Source organism: Melanaphis sacchari, unplaced genomic scaffold, assembly GCF_002803265.2.
Source record: "Melanaphis sacchari strain LSU unplaced genomic scaffold, SCAv2.0 Contig80_pilon_pilon, whole genome shotgun sequence".
In the NCBI taxonomy this organism is placed as follows: Eukaryota; Metazoa; Arthropoda; class Insecta; order Hemiptera; family Aphididae; genus Melanaphis; species Melanaphis sacchari.
This window is the reverse complement of record NW_020271570.1, coordinates 933,657-951,617: the sequence shown is the minus strand read 5'-3', so window position 1 is coordinate 951,617 and position 17,961 is coordinate 933,657. Positions and strand designations below refer to the sequence as shown.

The window sequence follows — 17,961 nt, the reverse complement described above, 5'->3', positions numbered from 1 at the left end:
GCCATAACCCAGATACCGCGTGTTTGATAATAATCACATCTGATAGTCTGATAAATCTGATAAGTACTTAGAAAATAAAATTGTAAATAGAAGTTACCTAATATTAGTATATTTTTTTTAATGATTTTTAATTAATTGTTTAAGTAAATAGCATTAAGAATTATGTTTAATGTTCATACTTATTTTATTTAATTTACCTTTGTTAACTTTATATAAGGTTTTTTTTTCTAAAACTGATCTTGTGTAAATACCTAGATATTTTTTAAAAATCTCTCAAGTACATAGGTACTATAATATTGTACTAAAACTTTAATTTAACGGTTAGATGTTTAAATTGCGGTATATGTTACCTTTTAATATTTGTTTAAAATGTGGAACATCAAAAAGCTTAGTATATTTAAATTTGACCTCAAATAAAAACACATTTGCTGTCGAAGACAAAGTACACAAATTGGAAAATTCTACTTGCAAGTACCATCATGATGCATTAGATGCATTTACTAACAGTCTTGTTTTGGAAAATATGATGAAATGGAAATCAGAAAATTATGTCTGCACAAACCATAAATTATCAAAAATTAAATCACGTTCTATATTTGAACTCTGTGATGATCCAGACTATCTGACTACATATCTACAGCAATGCCTTGATGGTTATTCCCAAGTCACTGTAAGTGCATTAAATCAATTCAGGTTTACAATGGCCAGACGTGGAAAAATTAATGGCTTAATATTAATTGATAGACTCAACAAAAAGTATGGTAATTGTATTGAGGAATCTGAATTACAAATGAATTTTGCTGAAGCATATTGGACAAATGGTGATTTGTATAGCATGTTTAAAATTTTTGAATCATTCTACTCTATAGAGTCTGCAAAAGTTAATTATATATTAGAACCTATTATTCATACTATAGTCACATCACACGGCGCTGCATCAGTAGTTATGGTTTCAAAATTTGTCAACTTGATAGTTATCAAATTTGGAGATTATCATCCAATGTCCATCCTGTGGAAGTATTTATTTTTAAGTGAATTATTTAATGACAATCTAGAAGCTGAAAAGTTATTAGAACAAAATACTAATTTAATAGAAAATATCCAATACCTTTCACTAGCTCTTACAAGAAAGTTATTAAAAACACATAAAATTAATTATGTTCAAAAAATATTGATAGTTCTGTTAAAGCATAAACGAATGGAACCTTATCAATGGAATTTAAGTTATCTATTTGAGTATTATTGTGAGTATATTATATTTATAGTTAATACATATTTTTTATTGACATTTTATCTACCAATTATTTATTAAGTACTGAACAACAGGTTAACAGCTACATTAGTTTTTGGTATATTATCTGGGAAGGGAGGCGGGAGCTATGTGTACTATTTTTGGTACACTGCTGTTTTTCTAATAATCTTGTGTGTATCTTAATTGATATATTGGAATCTTTGATGAAAAGTGTCATGTGTATCTAATAGGGACATGGTAAATATAATTTAAACTCAGGAAAATATTTTGTAACCTACTAAGCAAACGAATTCATTAATTTAGTTACAAATTACAACTTATAATTACATATTAAAGTACAATAATATACTTTTTCATAACATTTTAGGTTTGTAGTGAGAAAGGCATATTCACTTTTTTGTGTTAGCTTGAATGGTAATTAATCGATATACCATAAATTGTATATATAACAATTAACCTGATAATATTAATATATTGATGCTATTTAAAACAAAATGCAAATAAGCATTTGGTTTAATAAAAAATTTTATTAGTAATAAAAAAATATACTAATTAATAACAATAAAATATGATTCTTCTAAAGGCTATTTATAGGCCATAGGTGAAATATGTAATTTTTACTGCTTGTCTCCCCCCCCCCCCCCAAATTATTTCATTAATATTAAGACAAACGTACCAATATAAATAAATATTTAGTCATTATATATGTTACTTTCATAAAATTACTTTAATTATGTTAACTATGAGGTTGTTATGAATGATAACTGTGCAATGGCCGATGAGTCATCAGTTATTACTCATAATTATGTTATGATAACGATGAGACCTATGTTGGGTATATTAGTGAACATCAATGATATTAAAAATACAAGTGTACTAAAAAAAAGTTCGAATTAATAGAATATACTTATATTTCTATTGATAATATAATATTTTGTTTGCTTAAACAAATGTTAATTTAAAGATTGAAATAAATAAGAAGCGCTTATTAAATTAATTTGTATTTTTATTAGAGTAGTGTGTTTTGTGTTTTGGTGTAAAGTTTGACCACTATACTTATGAATTTACTTAAATATTGTAGTTTTCATTACACAAAATAACAACAATTTAATTCAAAAATATTTTATTTTAAAAACAAATAAATTTTCATGAAAAAAAAAAAAAAACATTAATTATAATTATACATGTTTATACAAGCATATTATTTGAATAGTATTAGAATAGTTTTTGTACTTGACAATTTAAATATTATTATTCAGTCAGTATTGATTCAAAAAAATATTTATAAGTTTTTATTTATATTTTAGACACATTAGGAAATGTTAGCCAATGCAAAGAAATTATGAAACACTCCATTGAATTCAATGTACCATTAACAGAAGCACAGCAATCACGTTTAATTAATTTGGTGTTCAACAACAAACATCAACAAAAAATCAACAAGGAAGTGACTGCGACTATATTTAAACTTATGTTTTAAATTAGTTTAATATTTGTCAATACAATTTTTTTTCAAAACCAAATTGTTATATATTGCTTTGTATTTTATATTATGCTAGTTATGTTAAATAATATTGATAATAAAAAACAATATTTAAAATGGTAACACTAACTGTAATACTGTGATTGTTAAATTCTTCAGGGGAGTTTTTTTTAATAACAGCTGGTAATTTAAATATAGAAAATATACATAAAAAACAAGTTAGAAAAAGTGATAATAATTAATAGTTATAATTAAAATGTAATAAAAATAAATCCATCCCATTCAAACATTAAAAATTGACTTATGTATAAATTCTTAAACATAATGACCCAAATGAATAATTTTATTTGGTCTTTTTTATTATAAAAATAAATTATTATCAAAAAAGAATACTTTGAAAAATTAATATAATAGACTAATATTTAATATTAACTAGATATTGAATAAATTAATATTGATAAGAACAACTTAACAATACTATTAACAAGGTATCACAAATACATAATTCGGATTTTACACATTATATAAAATAATAGATCTATAGTTTAAGTTTGAATTATTTGATGAGGTTAAATAGTACATGTTTTTACTAGTATATAAACAATTATGATAAACTCTTGTCAAATTAAATGATTCCATGAATAACAATTTCATAGAAAATGTTAGTTAAGCAAAGAAAGTACTCATGTAGATGGTAAAATCAGTAAAACTTCGGCTGTAAATTAAACAAACATGTATTGTAAGTAAGTAAAAAATACTAATTTTATTAAGTACATACTTGCTCTGGTGTTGTAGTAGATGGGACAAAATTATCATCATCATCAGAATCATCATCACCAGAAGATTCACTACGATCTTTTAAGGCTATAAACCAGAATTAATTATTGAAAAAATAAAAATATTTTCAGCAAGTTAAATTATAATAAAAACTTACAGTTTCTGAGATAGTTTAGGTTAGTACTATTTTGTTGTGCCTTATCTCTAGATAGTTTATCAAAACAATTTAAGCAGACGCGTAATTGTTTAGTTGATTGATTTGGTAATAAAAATCGTTTACTAGAACATGGGCCACACACTACAGTACCACAGTTACGACAATGATGCTGAAATTCAATAAAAAAATTACAATTTCAAAAAGTGTTTAATATTTATAATTTTTTCATGTGCCATTACTCTTCGATTGAGGACTGTAAATTGAGTCTTTTTACAATGCATGCAAACATTGGCTTCAGAATCTGGAACCCATACTGCAGCATGGACTTCTACAGCTTTTTTACCACTTTTTCTTAACAGATCTTCAATACATTTATTAATGTGTGCCATCCATTCTTGTTTTTCTGTTGAAGTGGCCGCATAGACAGCAAATGACTTAGATGCTGTCCGAATCAACCAACCGTTTCTTAACTCTTAACATTAAGATACACAATGATACTTTTTTTTTAATATGTCAATAGTAATTTATTGAGTAATCCTTAGTAATTGATTTTGTAACTTACGCCCTTCGTCTTGTAAAGATTCCAATTTTACTTCTTCTAATGGTATAACATGCTGCTTGTTGTACTAAAAAAAATTTATGGACTTCAGTAAATAGTAACAACACTGTTAACAATGGTATTTACTTTTTTTTTTATTAATAAGTATATTTCCATACACTAGAATGTCATTGAATAAAAAGAATTGTCTAGGTTTTGGTTTTTTTCGACAAATTTTTGTCAGTACACCTTCACCAACTAATACACGCCCAGGAACGGCTAGAGGCTGCAATGATAAATGCAGAAATGTATCAGTAAAATACAATAACATAATTAAATATGAGTAATTTTATTGTCAAAATGTAATTTTTTCAAACACTCACTAGTAGGGATTTAACTTACTTGTCCTGAGCTACCAAAACAACTTTCGACCATAGTAATGCGACGAGCATTTGCCTCACTGTTTACTGAAAGTTCAAATATTTATTTACACACACATATAAGTTGATTTTAAAATAAAAGATGAAATAAAATAAGTATTACTCACCTAATCGGTCCACCATTGTTTGAACACTATTTTGCAATCTACTGTATGGGTTAAAATAGCCAATATGATAACAGATAATTAGTAATATAATAATAAATTAATACTATTCAAGGTCTACAGCAGTTACTATAAAAGGAAGTAATTTCAACAAAAAAAAAAAAAAAAAACTTATACTTGTTACTTCCTAACAGTCCTAGCCAGTTAACGATTTTGAAAACAATAAAGTCCGTGTCATAACTCACAATCACATCACAATATTTATCAAATTCTTATCATTTTGACGTCATTGTCGTTTCATTATTTTGTATTCTACAGTTCTACACATAATTTTATAACATTAACATTATATTATCGTATTATGCTTTTACACAATCGCTATGTTACAACTTTAAAGTTAAAAATTTACAATCACTGTTGACACTATAATAAGTATGTACACCGACGAAACGTACCAATTTCTTATGAATGATTGGATTTAAAAAATAAATGATTTTTATATTTATGTTTATCGTATACAGCCGGATATTCTATATTTCAATGTTTGTGTGTTATTAATATTGTAGCTGATTATGAGATCAAAGTAGGTAAATATTGACAAGTCGTTATCTGTCTAGAGAATACTTTTTTGATTGTTTGCTCACTTATAATAACACAGGTATCTATTTAATAACCATTTTGATTTATGTACTTTGCAAACTATTAAATGTTCAACATAACATGAGTGACAAGCCGTTTTTATCGGACACAATTTTATAAAACGTTGACAAAAAATTCGTAGTCATACGAACTACACGCAATAATATAGCCTATAGGTACCTACCTAATAATATTGTCTAACACAAATAGGGGTTGACCGTTTTTCGTGTAATTCTAGCTAGTCCGTGTGTACGATATTATGCAATAGGCGCCTAATAATAATAAATTGTATTATTGGCCTAAGTACTCTTATCGTATGCGCTGTTGTACGCAGTAGATAATACGAGTATGCACTATGCACTATGCAGTTTCAAGTAGGTATACTGCATTTTCATTCTTCAGCGCGGTGTGCGTATTGCGTAGGTATCGTATTCGAAGATAATATTATTATGCTAATGTGTTATCGTCTATCGGCCAGGAGTCCAAAACGCAGTTAGTCTCAGGAGTACCTGACCTAAAGGCACGATTAATTATTATAAAGTGTCATTGGTATTAATAGTATTATTCCTACTAATAAAACCTACTTAATTTATAAAATGTTCAATTTAAATAGCCAAGACTTGAAAGCTCTTCATAATGGTTGTTATTACAGCAACCAACTTGTAATATTAAAATTTATCCACACATTAGGTATTATGCACGATTATTTTTATTGACATTTCGAGCTCAAATTTTAACGATAACCATTTAATGCCTACCTAGTTATTTTGTTGAAATTCTTGTTGTAATTCAAAAAATACTTGAAACATTCACCACTAGTCGCTACATATATTATTATTATTATTATTTACTATAAATACAAAACGGATATGTTCAAAATATTTTGATCAATAATAAATTACTTATGAAACAGAATTAATTAAATATTTAAATCTAATCTGTTTTTTATACTGCGAATCTATTTCACTGTTTTACAGCGCCTATGGTTGGTATTGAGTATTAGCTTTTATTTATTTAGTATGAACTAATCAATGACAAGGTAATAATCAACACCAGTATTAGTCGGTTTTTTTTTTATCGCATCATGTGTGAGAATACATAGGAACCCGTTTAACGGAAATTCATTATAATTTTATCGCGTTTTTTCTGGCAAGTCGTATAAACAAATGATCATATTCACACAGTACCTATGTAATAAAAAAAAAACTTATAACGCTGTAAACTAAAGACGTGTTCTGAAAAAAAAAAATACTCAAAATGTTTAAATTTAATCATAAATGAGAGATAAAAAATTATTGAAATGTTTACTATATAAAACATCATTTTTTTTTTTGAATTTAGGTCAACAAAAACCTTAATTTGTCAATTTTACACATATACAATTTTTTCTTTATGAATGACGATAATATCACATTGGTTATCAATAATTTTTGTGAAGAAAGTTGGATCACTAGAAAGCGGATGCTCAAACAAAGGATAGATAACTCGAATATAAGAATACTGTAGCACTTATAAAACAGTCATAAATATTATAGCAGTCATAAAATTTACAATATTCTGTAAGTATTTGACATTTGTGTAGGTAAATATCTACGGTATAATATTTTGGAAGTTCGTAATTTGCACCAAATTAAATATATGTAATTTGCACCACTGCAGGTACCTAGCTAAAAATAGTGTTTGTAATTTGCACCAAAATAAGGGTATATAATTTACACCATAGTAAGTAGTAAAAAATAGAAAATGTAATTTGCACCAAAATTAAAAACGATTATTTTAAGATAGGTACTATCGAAAGAATAATCGTACAAGTTTCGATATTTGAGAAAATTTTTTACTTCATTAGAGTTCTCACCGATTTTCAAACAGATACGTATATAAAACTATAGAGTTTACATGAACCTAACCAAATGACTTCTTAAACAAGCGAACGAACAAATCAAATTCAAGTTACTTTGGACCAGTATAACAATAAATTGATATCAACAACTTAATTCATTGAATTATTTGCATACAAATACAAAAAACCTGTTAGTATCAAAACATAAAGTGTAATCTAACTAATCTGGTAATAAATGCAACATCAGCTTGTTTTATTATTTTTTTTTAATATAATATGCTTAAATATCAAAAATTGTACGATTATTCTTTCAATAGTACCTATCTCATATTAATTGATTTTGGTGCTAATTACATTTCCTATTTATTACTACCTACGATAGTGTAAATTATATACCCTTATTTTTGGTGCAAATTACAAACGCAGTTCAAAAGTTTTGGTGTAAATTATACATGTTGTAAATATTTAGGGTCAATTTTGGTGCAAATACTTTATTTAATTGACTATACTCAATATTTTAGTTATGAATTATAATATATGTGCTAAAATGGATTTTTTTAAAGTTATCATGTACATAATTTTTTTTAAAAATACAATAATACACAACTGTTTTAGTAGTTTGCAATTTTATTTTTTTGATACCTATATTCATTACTCATTAGTCATTATACACGAATGTACCTATAAACCATGTATATTCTATCTAGTACATTAATTGCAAGTCTATCTAATTTTCATTTGGCTAACTCGGATTTGTATTTAATTTAATATTTTTTAAGTTTTTTTAGCCACAGTATACATTTTTTATTTTATATTCATAAGCAGAATATTAATCGATGTATTTTATAATTTATTAAAATCAAATTTCGAACAAGTATCTTATTGGTTATAACTTAGTATCTACTTATTACGAGCAAATTAGTAGACTAACATTTTGGAAGGTATACAATTCCGCTCAACTTATCTTTAAATTCTTAAAACTTAAAAAATACTTGTTCAAAATTCTATTTTAATACATAGAAGTACTCTATAAATATCCTATGTTGAAATATGAAAACAAATGCATTTATCAAAAAGTAAAAAATATATTCTTTGAAATGTTTTTTAACGATTTAAAATTATATAAGAAAAATATGTTCATAAACGTTAATAGTTTTTAAATACGAGTAGTTAGTGTCTTATGTTAAATGTATCATCTGGAACATATTTATAAAGTAATTTTTCTCGGCTTTTGGTCTTAATGTTTTTGTGTTACTCGCGGTGTAGTGACTTCACGCTTGCACGTGCACATGTACGAACAATACTGATGACTTACCCATATATTATATACATATAAATATATTACATAATATATTATAACCTACATAGAACTCGGGACCCCATGCATTGAAATACCAAGTCTGGTACACTAGGTACCTATAGTGTGACAGACGCGTAATAATTATGTTATATTGTTATGAATGGTTATATTTCATTTCATTTCGTAAAGATATATGTCTTAAATTGTAATAATATATTAATAATACGTATTTATATTACATAATAGGTAGATACCATTGAACGAAGGTATAAACCATTAATTTTTAAAGTAAAGTTCTGTATGTTATTATAACTTAGATATATCAAGGACAAATTAGTGTCAGATTCAGGTCAGACACTTGAATCAGAAAATTCTACTAAAATGCTCAACTTGAGCAATATATATCCTAACTAAATAATATCATGTACATAATTTTTAGTTTTAACGATATTTTTGTTTCATGGGGAATCACTAATGAAAATATGATTGGTACAACCAAGAAAGTTTCGATTAGAATGTTTTACTAAATTATTAAAGAATCATAATTTGACAAAATTAAACTGAAATTAGGTTGCACGAGTATGCAAGACCCTAAATTATTTCTATTAGATAAACAAATGTATTACTAATAAATTAATATTGAATGCATTTAAAAATTTTAAAAAGAGGTTATCTTACGTCTTTATATGTATACAATAATTGTATTTATTTTCAAAAATGATTAATCCAGGAAGCATAGACAAAAATTCTCTAAGATATTTATCTTAGTGAAATATAAAACCAAACTTGGTATGATATTAATTATTAATTATTATAATTATTTAGAAGATTCTCTAAGGCGAGAGGATGATTTTTTTTATTATCTAAAAATGTTATATTTTTTCATTTTGTTAAATAATTTAGGAAAATTCATAGTTAAATACGTATAAACATTTTAATTTTTATTCAAATATAAAATTAGTTATTTTTTAATATTGTATATTCTATGTAAGTACCAATTAATTAATTAATAAATATTTTTGTCTTATTTAAAAGTATTTTCTAGAAATTTTCTTTTTTATACTAGATAAAATACATTTTTTTTTTTTTTGTTTGATGCCTGCAAATAAAATTTTATTTAGTTAACCAAGTACGTATTTATATCAACAAAAGTGATCAAGACTGAATTTACAATTATTAATTTCGTATTTATTATTTCCGTGAAACAGCTAAGTTAACGACAACGAAAGTTATCCTGGTTACGCTCATTTAAACATATTATATATTCTTTATGATAATAAATCAAAAGATTAGGTATGCTGTATAGTAAGGATCAAGAGAAAAGGTAAACTCCTACAAGAGTAGGAAAAATTTGATATTTATATACTTATACATACATGATATAGTGTTAACTCCTACACATGAAATTTCTATCTAAGTAGACATCGTTTGATAGCTAAGAGTTTGAAAAACTTTTATACCTACTCAAAAATCAATTCAGTTGTTCAAAAAAAAAAAAAAAAATCGTTGATAAAATTACTTGTATTTAATTTTAAAGCTATTACATAAATAAAAAACTAAATTTTATCAAAATAAACTATAATAGTTTTAAATGTCTATAATTATACTAAGCAATAAAATTATGATATGTTTAGACAATTGTTGGTAATAATTTAAAGTTTTTATAGTTATTCGTTTTTGAATTATTTGTAAAAATAATTTCTTAAATTATTATGTTTAATTGGTATTTATAAATTTGTTAAATATTTAATGCTTTCAAAATATTCCTGAAAGTTAACGTGTAATATGAGTTATATTATTTTTACTTATGTACCAATAGTTTTTTTTAGACATTTCTAAATTGTATGGTCAAGTAAAAAGGTCAGTATAGATTATCAAATTATCTTTTATTTTTATGTACACATAAATTATTTATGTAAGAGTTGACATTTTCTTAGTGTAATTTATCATTGAGTAAGTCACTGTAATTTATATGTTAAATTTCAATACAGTGATGTTTTATAAGTGTATTATATGAAGAACGATTTTGAACAGAGATTATCTTGTCAAACTTAAATAATAAATAACTTTTGTATTATACAAATTAATAATATTATTAATATTATAAGTATGGCCATCATGAATATGTTCGCAAACTACAGCTACGTGGATAAAAGCAACGATACCAAGAATCAAAATATTTATAAATACATTTTTTATGATTTGATAAATATTTATTAATATATACCAAAAAAAATTAAAATTCATAGTATTAATAAATATATTTTGATTTTATAAATAAAATGCGAGTGGCATCTGACTATGATGCAAACCGCAGGTTGGTCAATCCTGTAACATAATGTTACATCATACATTCATATTATTTTTAGTATCTAATAAGTCAGTACCTATGTGAATATATTTCTAACTCATTTGTGTTAATAGTTTAAAACTAATTTAAATACAGTAAAAATTGCTGAAAACATGTTTTCAGTCGGCTCTAGGTTAGATCTTAAACTAATCAAAGTAAAACCACTTGTTGAGACGCTTAATTTTTCTCTATCAAATCGCTCTTTTGTTCAGCTAATAACGATAAATTTTAATGATAGTTGTGGGATAACAAAAATATAAATTAATGAGAAATGTTGGGTTATATTAACAGTACAGAAAACTTCTTTGTTGAAATGCATTTTTACAATCTCATGCAAAAAAAAAAAAAAATAGAAAATTTTATTAATATAAATTAAAAATAATAAAATGGAAAAAATAATAAATAATATGTATGAATAAATGTAATTTTTTTTAAATTAAATTCAATAGAAAAAATAAACATGATTAATTTATAAATATATTATCTGTTGATTTATATTTAAAAATTAAATAATTATAATAAATATATAAACTCGTTATTTGAAATATCTATTTAATTTTTGCAAGTGTTACTGTATTGTAATATTTAACTGTGAATAGAAAATAATAATATATTATGTACCTGCAGGTACATTGTACTAAATGGGAAAACATTTCAACTCTCTAATCTTATTATTATTATTATTTTTTTTTGAACCACAGCATAATAATTAATAACTAAAACCATTAAGGAAAATATTGTTATAATAAAGCTAATAAATTGTTCCACTAAGAATCTAAAATGTAAAAATTATTTACCGTAAAACTAATACCAAGTTCAACCAACGGAATGATTATTTAATCTGTCAACTCACAGCGACATAACGTGAAATCCATCTATTGTTCAATATATAACAGATTGGAAAAATAAAAATCAAAGTAAAAAAAAAAAATAAAAAAATGTTTTAAATTAAAATAACCTTAAACAGCAAAACATAATATTATTTCCGCATTATAGTATATTTAATATTATACAATTTCTTATAATAGGTACTTTATATTTCAGTAATATGATAATATTTCCGCACTTAAGTACTCATAATTATTAATATATTATGCAAGTCTTTACAATACTTTATAATTAAATAATATGATTATTAATTAGTGCTATAAATTTGCTTATAGTATAGTCACTATTTTAATAACGATCGATAAAAAAAGTAATAATTATAACCAGCGATCTTTTTTATTTAATAAAATAATCTTGTGACTATCTGAGGCTTTGTGTTAAAATGAAACTTTAGCGAGTTTTGTGGCACCCTTTTCAAACACCTCCAAGTTACAACAATGCTTTATTTGATTTTAATATGTTAGAGTGGGATAAAGAAACAGAATGGGTAGAAGATAATTATTATGGTAGGTGACAAACGTTAAACAGTAATTATAATTTTTGATTATCATTAAATAGCATCCAAGACGTTTGATACCATTATACCTATAGACTTATTGTAGCCAATTATTTTATTTAATAAATTTATTTAAAGTTTGTGAATATCATTTTTCAATTTCTAATTAATTAAGTGATTGGTTTTTATATAATATAATATTGAAAAAACTATCTATAGTAGGAAAAAATTATGTTGGCCATAAAGAACTTTATGAAGGATGTGGATTTTACATGTCTGTGAAATTTTAGACTTCAATAATATTTTAGTGAGATAAAATAATGGTTATAAGCAAAGTTCTAAGTATCTAAAAATATTGAATTTTCTATGTAATATTATCGCAAAAAAAAAAATGATAGTTTTGAGATAATTGAGTGTGCTGTAATGAAATTAATAAACTAAATTAGAAAGTTTCAAAATTAATAAAGTAGAGATATTCAATCAATATGGGTAAATGTTTGTATAGCTCTGAGCTAGATGATGAACACCTTATTAATTTGGTAAGTATCCAAATCTTTCAGTTAATACTCTCAGATTATTTGCTAATGAAAATATTAATTTATGTGTTCAAAAAAAAAAATAAATAAAAAAAAAAAAATAATAATAAATAAATAAAAATATCGTTTAACATGAGTTATTAAACAAAAACTTGATATTTTACATACAACTCTGATAATAAGTACTACCGCTATCATTTGGTCGGTATACATTAATTGTTTTTTCGGTATAATATAGCGTTTTACCGTTTTAAAATGTAGGTTACAAAAATTAATTCCCGTCACACAAAGCAAAATGCGAGTTTTACGGTATTAGGGGTATATCTTTTCCTCAGGAAACGGCCAGGTCTTTCGTCCGTAATTATATCACTGGGCCGGAACAATTTTGCCAGGAAGATGGCAGCATTACTACCGCGATTTATGATGATTGCGTGAGTCCATCTGATAGGACGCTTTAAATTAATTGGTGTTATCCCTACTTCAAACACGCCTTTATGCACGACTATAATATGATGTTGTTACATAGACGCCCCGGACGTTTTGAATATTGTTTTAGCTTTTTCCGGGACTCGTGTCACGAAATCAATTGTTATCAATGAATTATATTCACGGAGTGGACAAAGTAAAAAAACATACTTAGAATAAATTATCGTGGTTTCGGTTGTTATATTAACAGTATTAATAGCATTCCCTCCCATTTTCCCGTAAATTATGAAAATCAAAATTTCTTATATTTTTTTTTTTTTTTTTGTTACTTGGTAATTATTATTATCGCATTACGTGATTGATATATTAGATTATTAAATCTTCATCCTAGAACATCGTATGTTATTAGATCAATATTTATGAACAAATTAAAAATATATAATATTTGTTAAAATAATACTATCTGAAGATACTCGTAGATGTTAATTTTTGTTTTAGATAGTATTATGTCAGAGTTTTCATAAATTAATTTAAAGTTTTTGTATTGCTTATATATTTTATTACTATCATATTTTTGTTTTGCATAAATATTATTATTTTAGTCAGAAAAAAGTGTTTATAAAATGCTATATAATACCAATGGTTATTATCCATAATTGTGTTTTTTTTCAATTTCCTGCTGAAATACTTTACCAAAGGTATTTATGTATTTTATAGATTCTGACAATTGGCTGTACATTTTTTATTTATCTGATATTATAATATAATAATATGACAATAAGTACATATTTGGTGTTATTACAACAAACTATTTAAATTAATTTATTCAATGCATTTTTTTTTTTACATCCTTTATTCCTATAAAATATAAATATTATATTAAGTTAGTTATAATTTTGATATTATTTAACGATAATTATTGGGTTTTAGCATACCTTTCACAGCTAACCTTTAAAATTTCCAGGTTTTTATGTGGCGATTCTAAACACGGAATTTAGATTAAAATACTACCTAATTGACAATTTATGTTTACTTTTATATGTATACATTTTAAATTTTATAAATACCCATTTGAAAAAATATGTTTGCTATTTAAAAAAATGTTTGTTGTATTGTGAACGCACAATGAAAGGATTAATAATGTGAAATTGTCAAAATTTGATTTTTCAGTATTCTCTAATTTTTCTCGGGAACCTTAATCTCAATCCAAGGTCACTGGACAGAAATGTTTCTAATTTAGAAGAAATGTATTGTATAATATTAAAGGTAAAACAATTATCTTATGAGTTATATTAATATTTTTTTTTCGCATAAAGTGCATTGTTATTATTTTATACGGTGAATAGTATTATAACAAATACAAATTTAGTGATTTTATATTTATTATATTATCAAAAAATAATACACCGAATATTTGTTGAGAAATACACCAAATTATTTATGGCCAAAATTCTGTTATTATTTGATTGTGTTTGTTAATAAAATATTTTGTTAAAAATACAATCAAATTCGTTTTTAACGATCTTCAAGGGACCTAGAGAATCTCATCGTTGTAACCGAGCTTCGTTAAACCTGTATTACAAAAAGTAACTTCACAAAAGATATAAAATCAACCAAATAAATTACTTGGAATCGTTTTACTCGGAATATTGTTATAAACAGCATCGTAATAAACAATTAATTCAACTGTATTTAGTAAAATTAACCCATCTAGTAGCTTTTATTAACTACATTTTTTTTTTCAAAAATAATTTATGTTTAATTGCATTTGATTAATATTATTTGTTTTCTATTTAAATGTTATTCAATACAAATAAATAATGCTATGAGATTTCTTATAATTTTTTACAAATATTAAATAAAATTATTAGAATATGCTTAGAATAAAATTATTTTTCGATTTGGATATTTTATTTTCTTATTCATTTTGACGATATCTATACTACAAACAGCTATAAAAAATATGTTTTTTTCTGTAGATATCTTACTTTTATTTTAGGGTTTTAATTTTTAGTCACTTATCATTATTATTTTTATTTCTCTTAGAACCAGTATGTCTTGATTTTATTTTAATGGGCTTTGAATTTTATGTGTTGTTATAGAGAGATGGAGTTGGCTACTGCATGATTATAATATGATGTCAAGAGTAAATTATAAAAACACGTGAAGAGGTCCGCTATAGACTGGAAATGGCTAAAAAGCAAAAAATCATAAATGAAAAAATATTATTTCTTTCAAAACATTACAAAAGAGTAAAAATAATTCTTGAAAGTATAAACTGTGTTGTTCCTCTAACAATGGATTTTTATTATTAAAAACTGTAAGTAGTCGTGATTGATACCGTCGAATAATAGGGTAGTCACGATATCAGAAAAGTATAAGACATTATAAGATATTAAATTTGTATTCTTTGAATAAATTTAAAAATTTATTCCAATTTATTGCACACAATAACTGATGAAAAAAATTATTGGTTTCATATTTGTATTTATATACTTTTAAATATTTAAGTGTTAACATTTTTCAAAAATTTCATAATGCAGTAAAAACTTATTTAAATTTTTTTTTTTTTTATATTACGTCACGTAAAAATTAAAAATAACTTAAAATTATTATCATGTTAATGTTATTAATACATCACAATATATTTGATTTTCGTTATTATCGCTCATTGTTAAAATTTATATTTATTTTATTAATTGTTATATTTTTAGTTTACCTCTTTTTATGTTTTCAATAATATTTGAAAAATAAAAATAACAATGTATAAATATTTTGCTTGGTTTAGGTACAATAGATTATTTATCTATAAAATTTATAAGTAGGTGCATAACTATCATTTTATTCTAGATAATATATTTATTTATACTATACTTATCCAATTAATACTTTATTAATTGTATTCTGCTCTTGTTAAAGTATCCAATTATGATTAATTATGTAATGTACCAATATTTTTTTATTATCTTTTATACATAAGTTTATGTTTTCACATATTTTATCAATATAATTATTAAAAAATCATATTTCAGCCAATGGCCAATAATAGTTAATAATAATAACAAATAAAAATATAAAAAACCTTATTTTTTTACAATTCATTAATTATAAATATGTAAGTAATACATATGCATTTGTTTCGAAATTTTTAAAAATGTAATAGCTATATATTTAATAAAATTGGTTGTAATCTTCTAAATCATTTATTTCAATGTGTATTTTTTATTTATTTTTGTTTGATTTTATTTCTAAATTATACAGACTTTAAATATTTTTTATCATAATAAGTTTATGTTAAAGTAAAATTATTTAACAATATTTATACAGATAAAAAAAAAATCAAGAAAATAAATGTACCTATATATATCTAACAATATCAAGATAGTAGGTTTGTACGAGTATTGTGAAGCTAAACAGTGATATGACTTTAAGTTACGTATTTTAAATTTTAAAATAATTTACTAAAATAACGATTATTAAATATTTTAGCTGGTACTAATATATGAGTGTGTGACGTGTGTATTGCAAATGATAAAAAAAATGAACTATTAGTGTTATCATAAAAAATTAAAGGAAAACGGTAACATATACTAATAATTATAGTATAATAAATGGAAATATTTTTAGTAATAAGTATATTTTATGTGATTGACCCGTTTTTATAATTTTAAATAATTGTATGCAATTTATATTATTATAGTCAAAAATGATTAACACCATCATATAATTTTATTTTTTTAATATTATTCATAGAAATTTGAAAATGTACTATTTATTAAAGGATTTTAATTTGTATTTTGTCAAAATTCATTTGCAAATAAAACATACAATTTATTATTATTTAAAAACTGAAAAAAATATATAATCTAAATACAAAGTTTGTAAAGTTGTAAACTTTCTACAAATTCATGGATGGCCAAATCCATGTGTTTGATCATCTTTTAATACTTGGTTAATTTTTATTACTCCATCATTATAGTTTTCTGTTGTACTTGAAGTGACTTTATTAATAAGATTTATAATATCTGATACTTATATTTAATGCACGACTTTGATAATTGGTGCTCATCAATGCACTACGTATTGTTATTGAAAAAAATAAATACCTTTTATCGGTTAAATTAGGCGGTTAGATCGCATTTTTAGTTTGTATTGCTAGTAGATTACTATTTTATGTATTATAACATCATTTGTAACTACATTTTAACTAAATTTTTTAAGTTCAAAAAATATTACTTATCTAATTTTTAGAATTATTTAAGTAAGTCAAGAGTATTGAATTCAGGATTTTTTCACTAATAATACTTAAAAAAAGGTACACATTTTAAATTTTAAAATGATTACAGCTTTAAAAGTTCTATAAAATACGCTTAACTTCATTAACACTAGATTCGAAGATGGTAGCTACAATTTAAGTTTTTGTGGTTAAATATTAAATGAAGAACTTAGTCTTAAGAATGTTTGTAATTGATTAAATAATGGCTGAAAAAACTTTTAAAATTTTTCGTTAAAATTTATTTATTCAATTTCATTGAGATCACACAGAGTATAATTTTTAATTATTCTACATACAATTCTAGAAAATCGTGTTATAATTTTAATTATAACAATTTTTTAATGTAATTTGTATTGTAAAATATTATAGTTATGAGGTTTTCTATATTATCAAAATCTATTTATAAGTATAGAAGCAATATCAATTATAATTCAATAACCATATTAACTGTTATACTTT

At 23.9% G+C, this 17,961-nt stretch overlaps 2 protein-coding genes across 2 annotated transcripts; one reads left to right on the top strand and one right to left on the bottom strand.

Moving 5' to 3' along the window:
• The first annotated feature begins 244 nt into the window (after positions 1-244).
• On the top strand, positions 245-2,775 carry LOC112602000. Its single transcript, XM_025349911.1, has 2 exons — positions 245-1,244; positions 2,560-2,775. The coding sequence occupies exons 1-2, from the start codon at positions 326-328 to the stop codon at positions 2,730-2,732; spliced, it is 1,092 nt and encodes a 363-aa protein (XP_025205696.1). The 5' UTR covers positions 245-325; the 3' UTR covers positions 2,733-2,775.
• A 413-nt stretch (positions 2,776-3,188) lies between these two features.
• On the bottom strand, positions 3,189-5,241 carry LOC112602007 (pleckstrin homology domain-containing family F member 2). The gene is made up of 8 exons (XM_025349917.1): positions 4,755-5,241; positions 4,610-4,674; positions 4,356-4,493; positions 4,232-4,295; positions 3,909-4,141; positions 3,670-3,838; positions 3,514-3,599; positions 3,189-3,450 (listed from the first exon to the last, which is right to left on the bottom strand). Exons 1-8 carry the CDS (start codon positions 4,768-4,770, stop codon positions 3,436-3,438), a joined length of 786 nt encoding a protein of 261 aa, XP_025205702.1. The 5' UTR covers positions 4,771-5,241; the 3' UTR covers positions 3,189-3,435.
• Positions 5,242-17,961: the final 12,720 nt, after the last annotated feature.

Excerpts from the sequence above, each read along its gene's own strand:
- LOC112602007 (XM_025349917.1), bottom strand. Across the intron at positions 4,494-4,609 it reads GTTTTGGTAGCTCAGGACAA|CCTCTAGCCGTTCCTGGGCG; the intron begins GTAAGTTAAATC and ends TTATCATTGCAG. Across the intron at positions 4,296-4,355 it reads TACTTATTAATAAAAAAAAA|TACAACAAGCAGCATGTTAT; the intron begins AGTAAATACCAT and ends AATTTTTTTTAG.
- LOC112602000 (XM_025349911.1), top strand. The coding sequence starts at position 326 with ATGTTTAAATTGCGGTATATGTTACCTTTTAATATTTGTTTAAAATGT. Across the intron at positions 1,245-2,559 it reads TTATCTATTTGAGTATTATT|ACACATTAGGAAATGTTAGC; the intron begins GTGAGTATATTA and ends TTTATATTTTAG.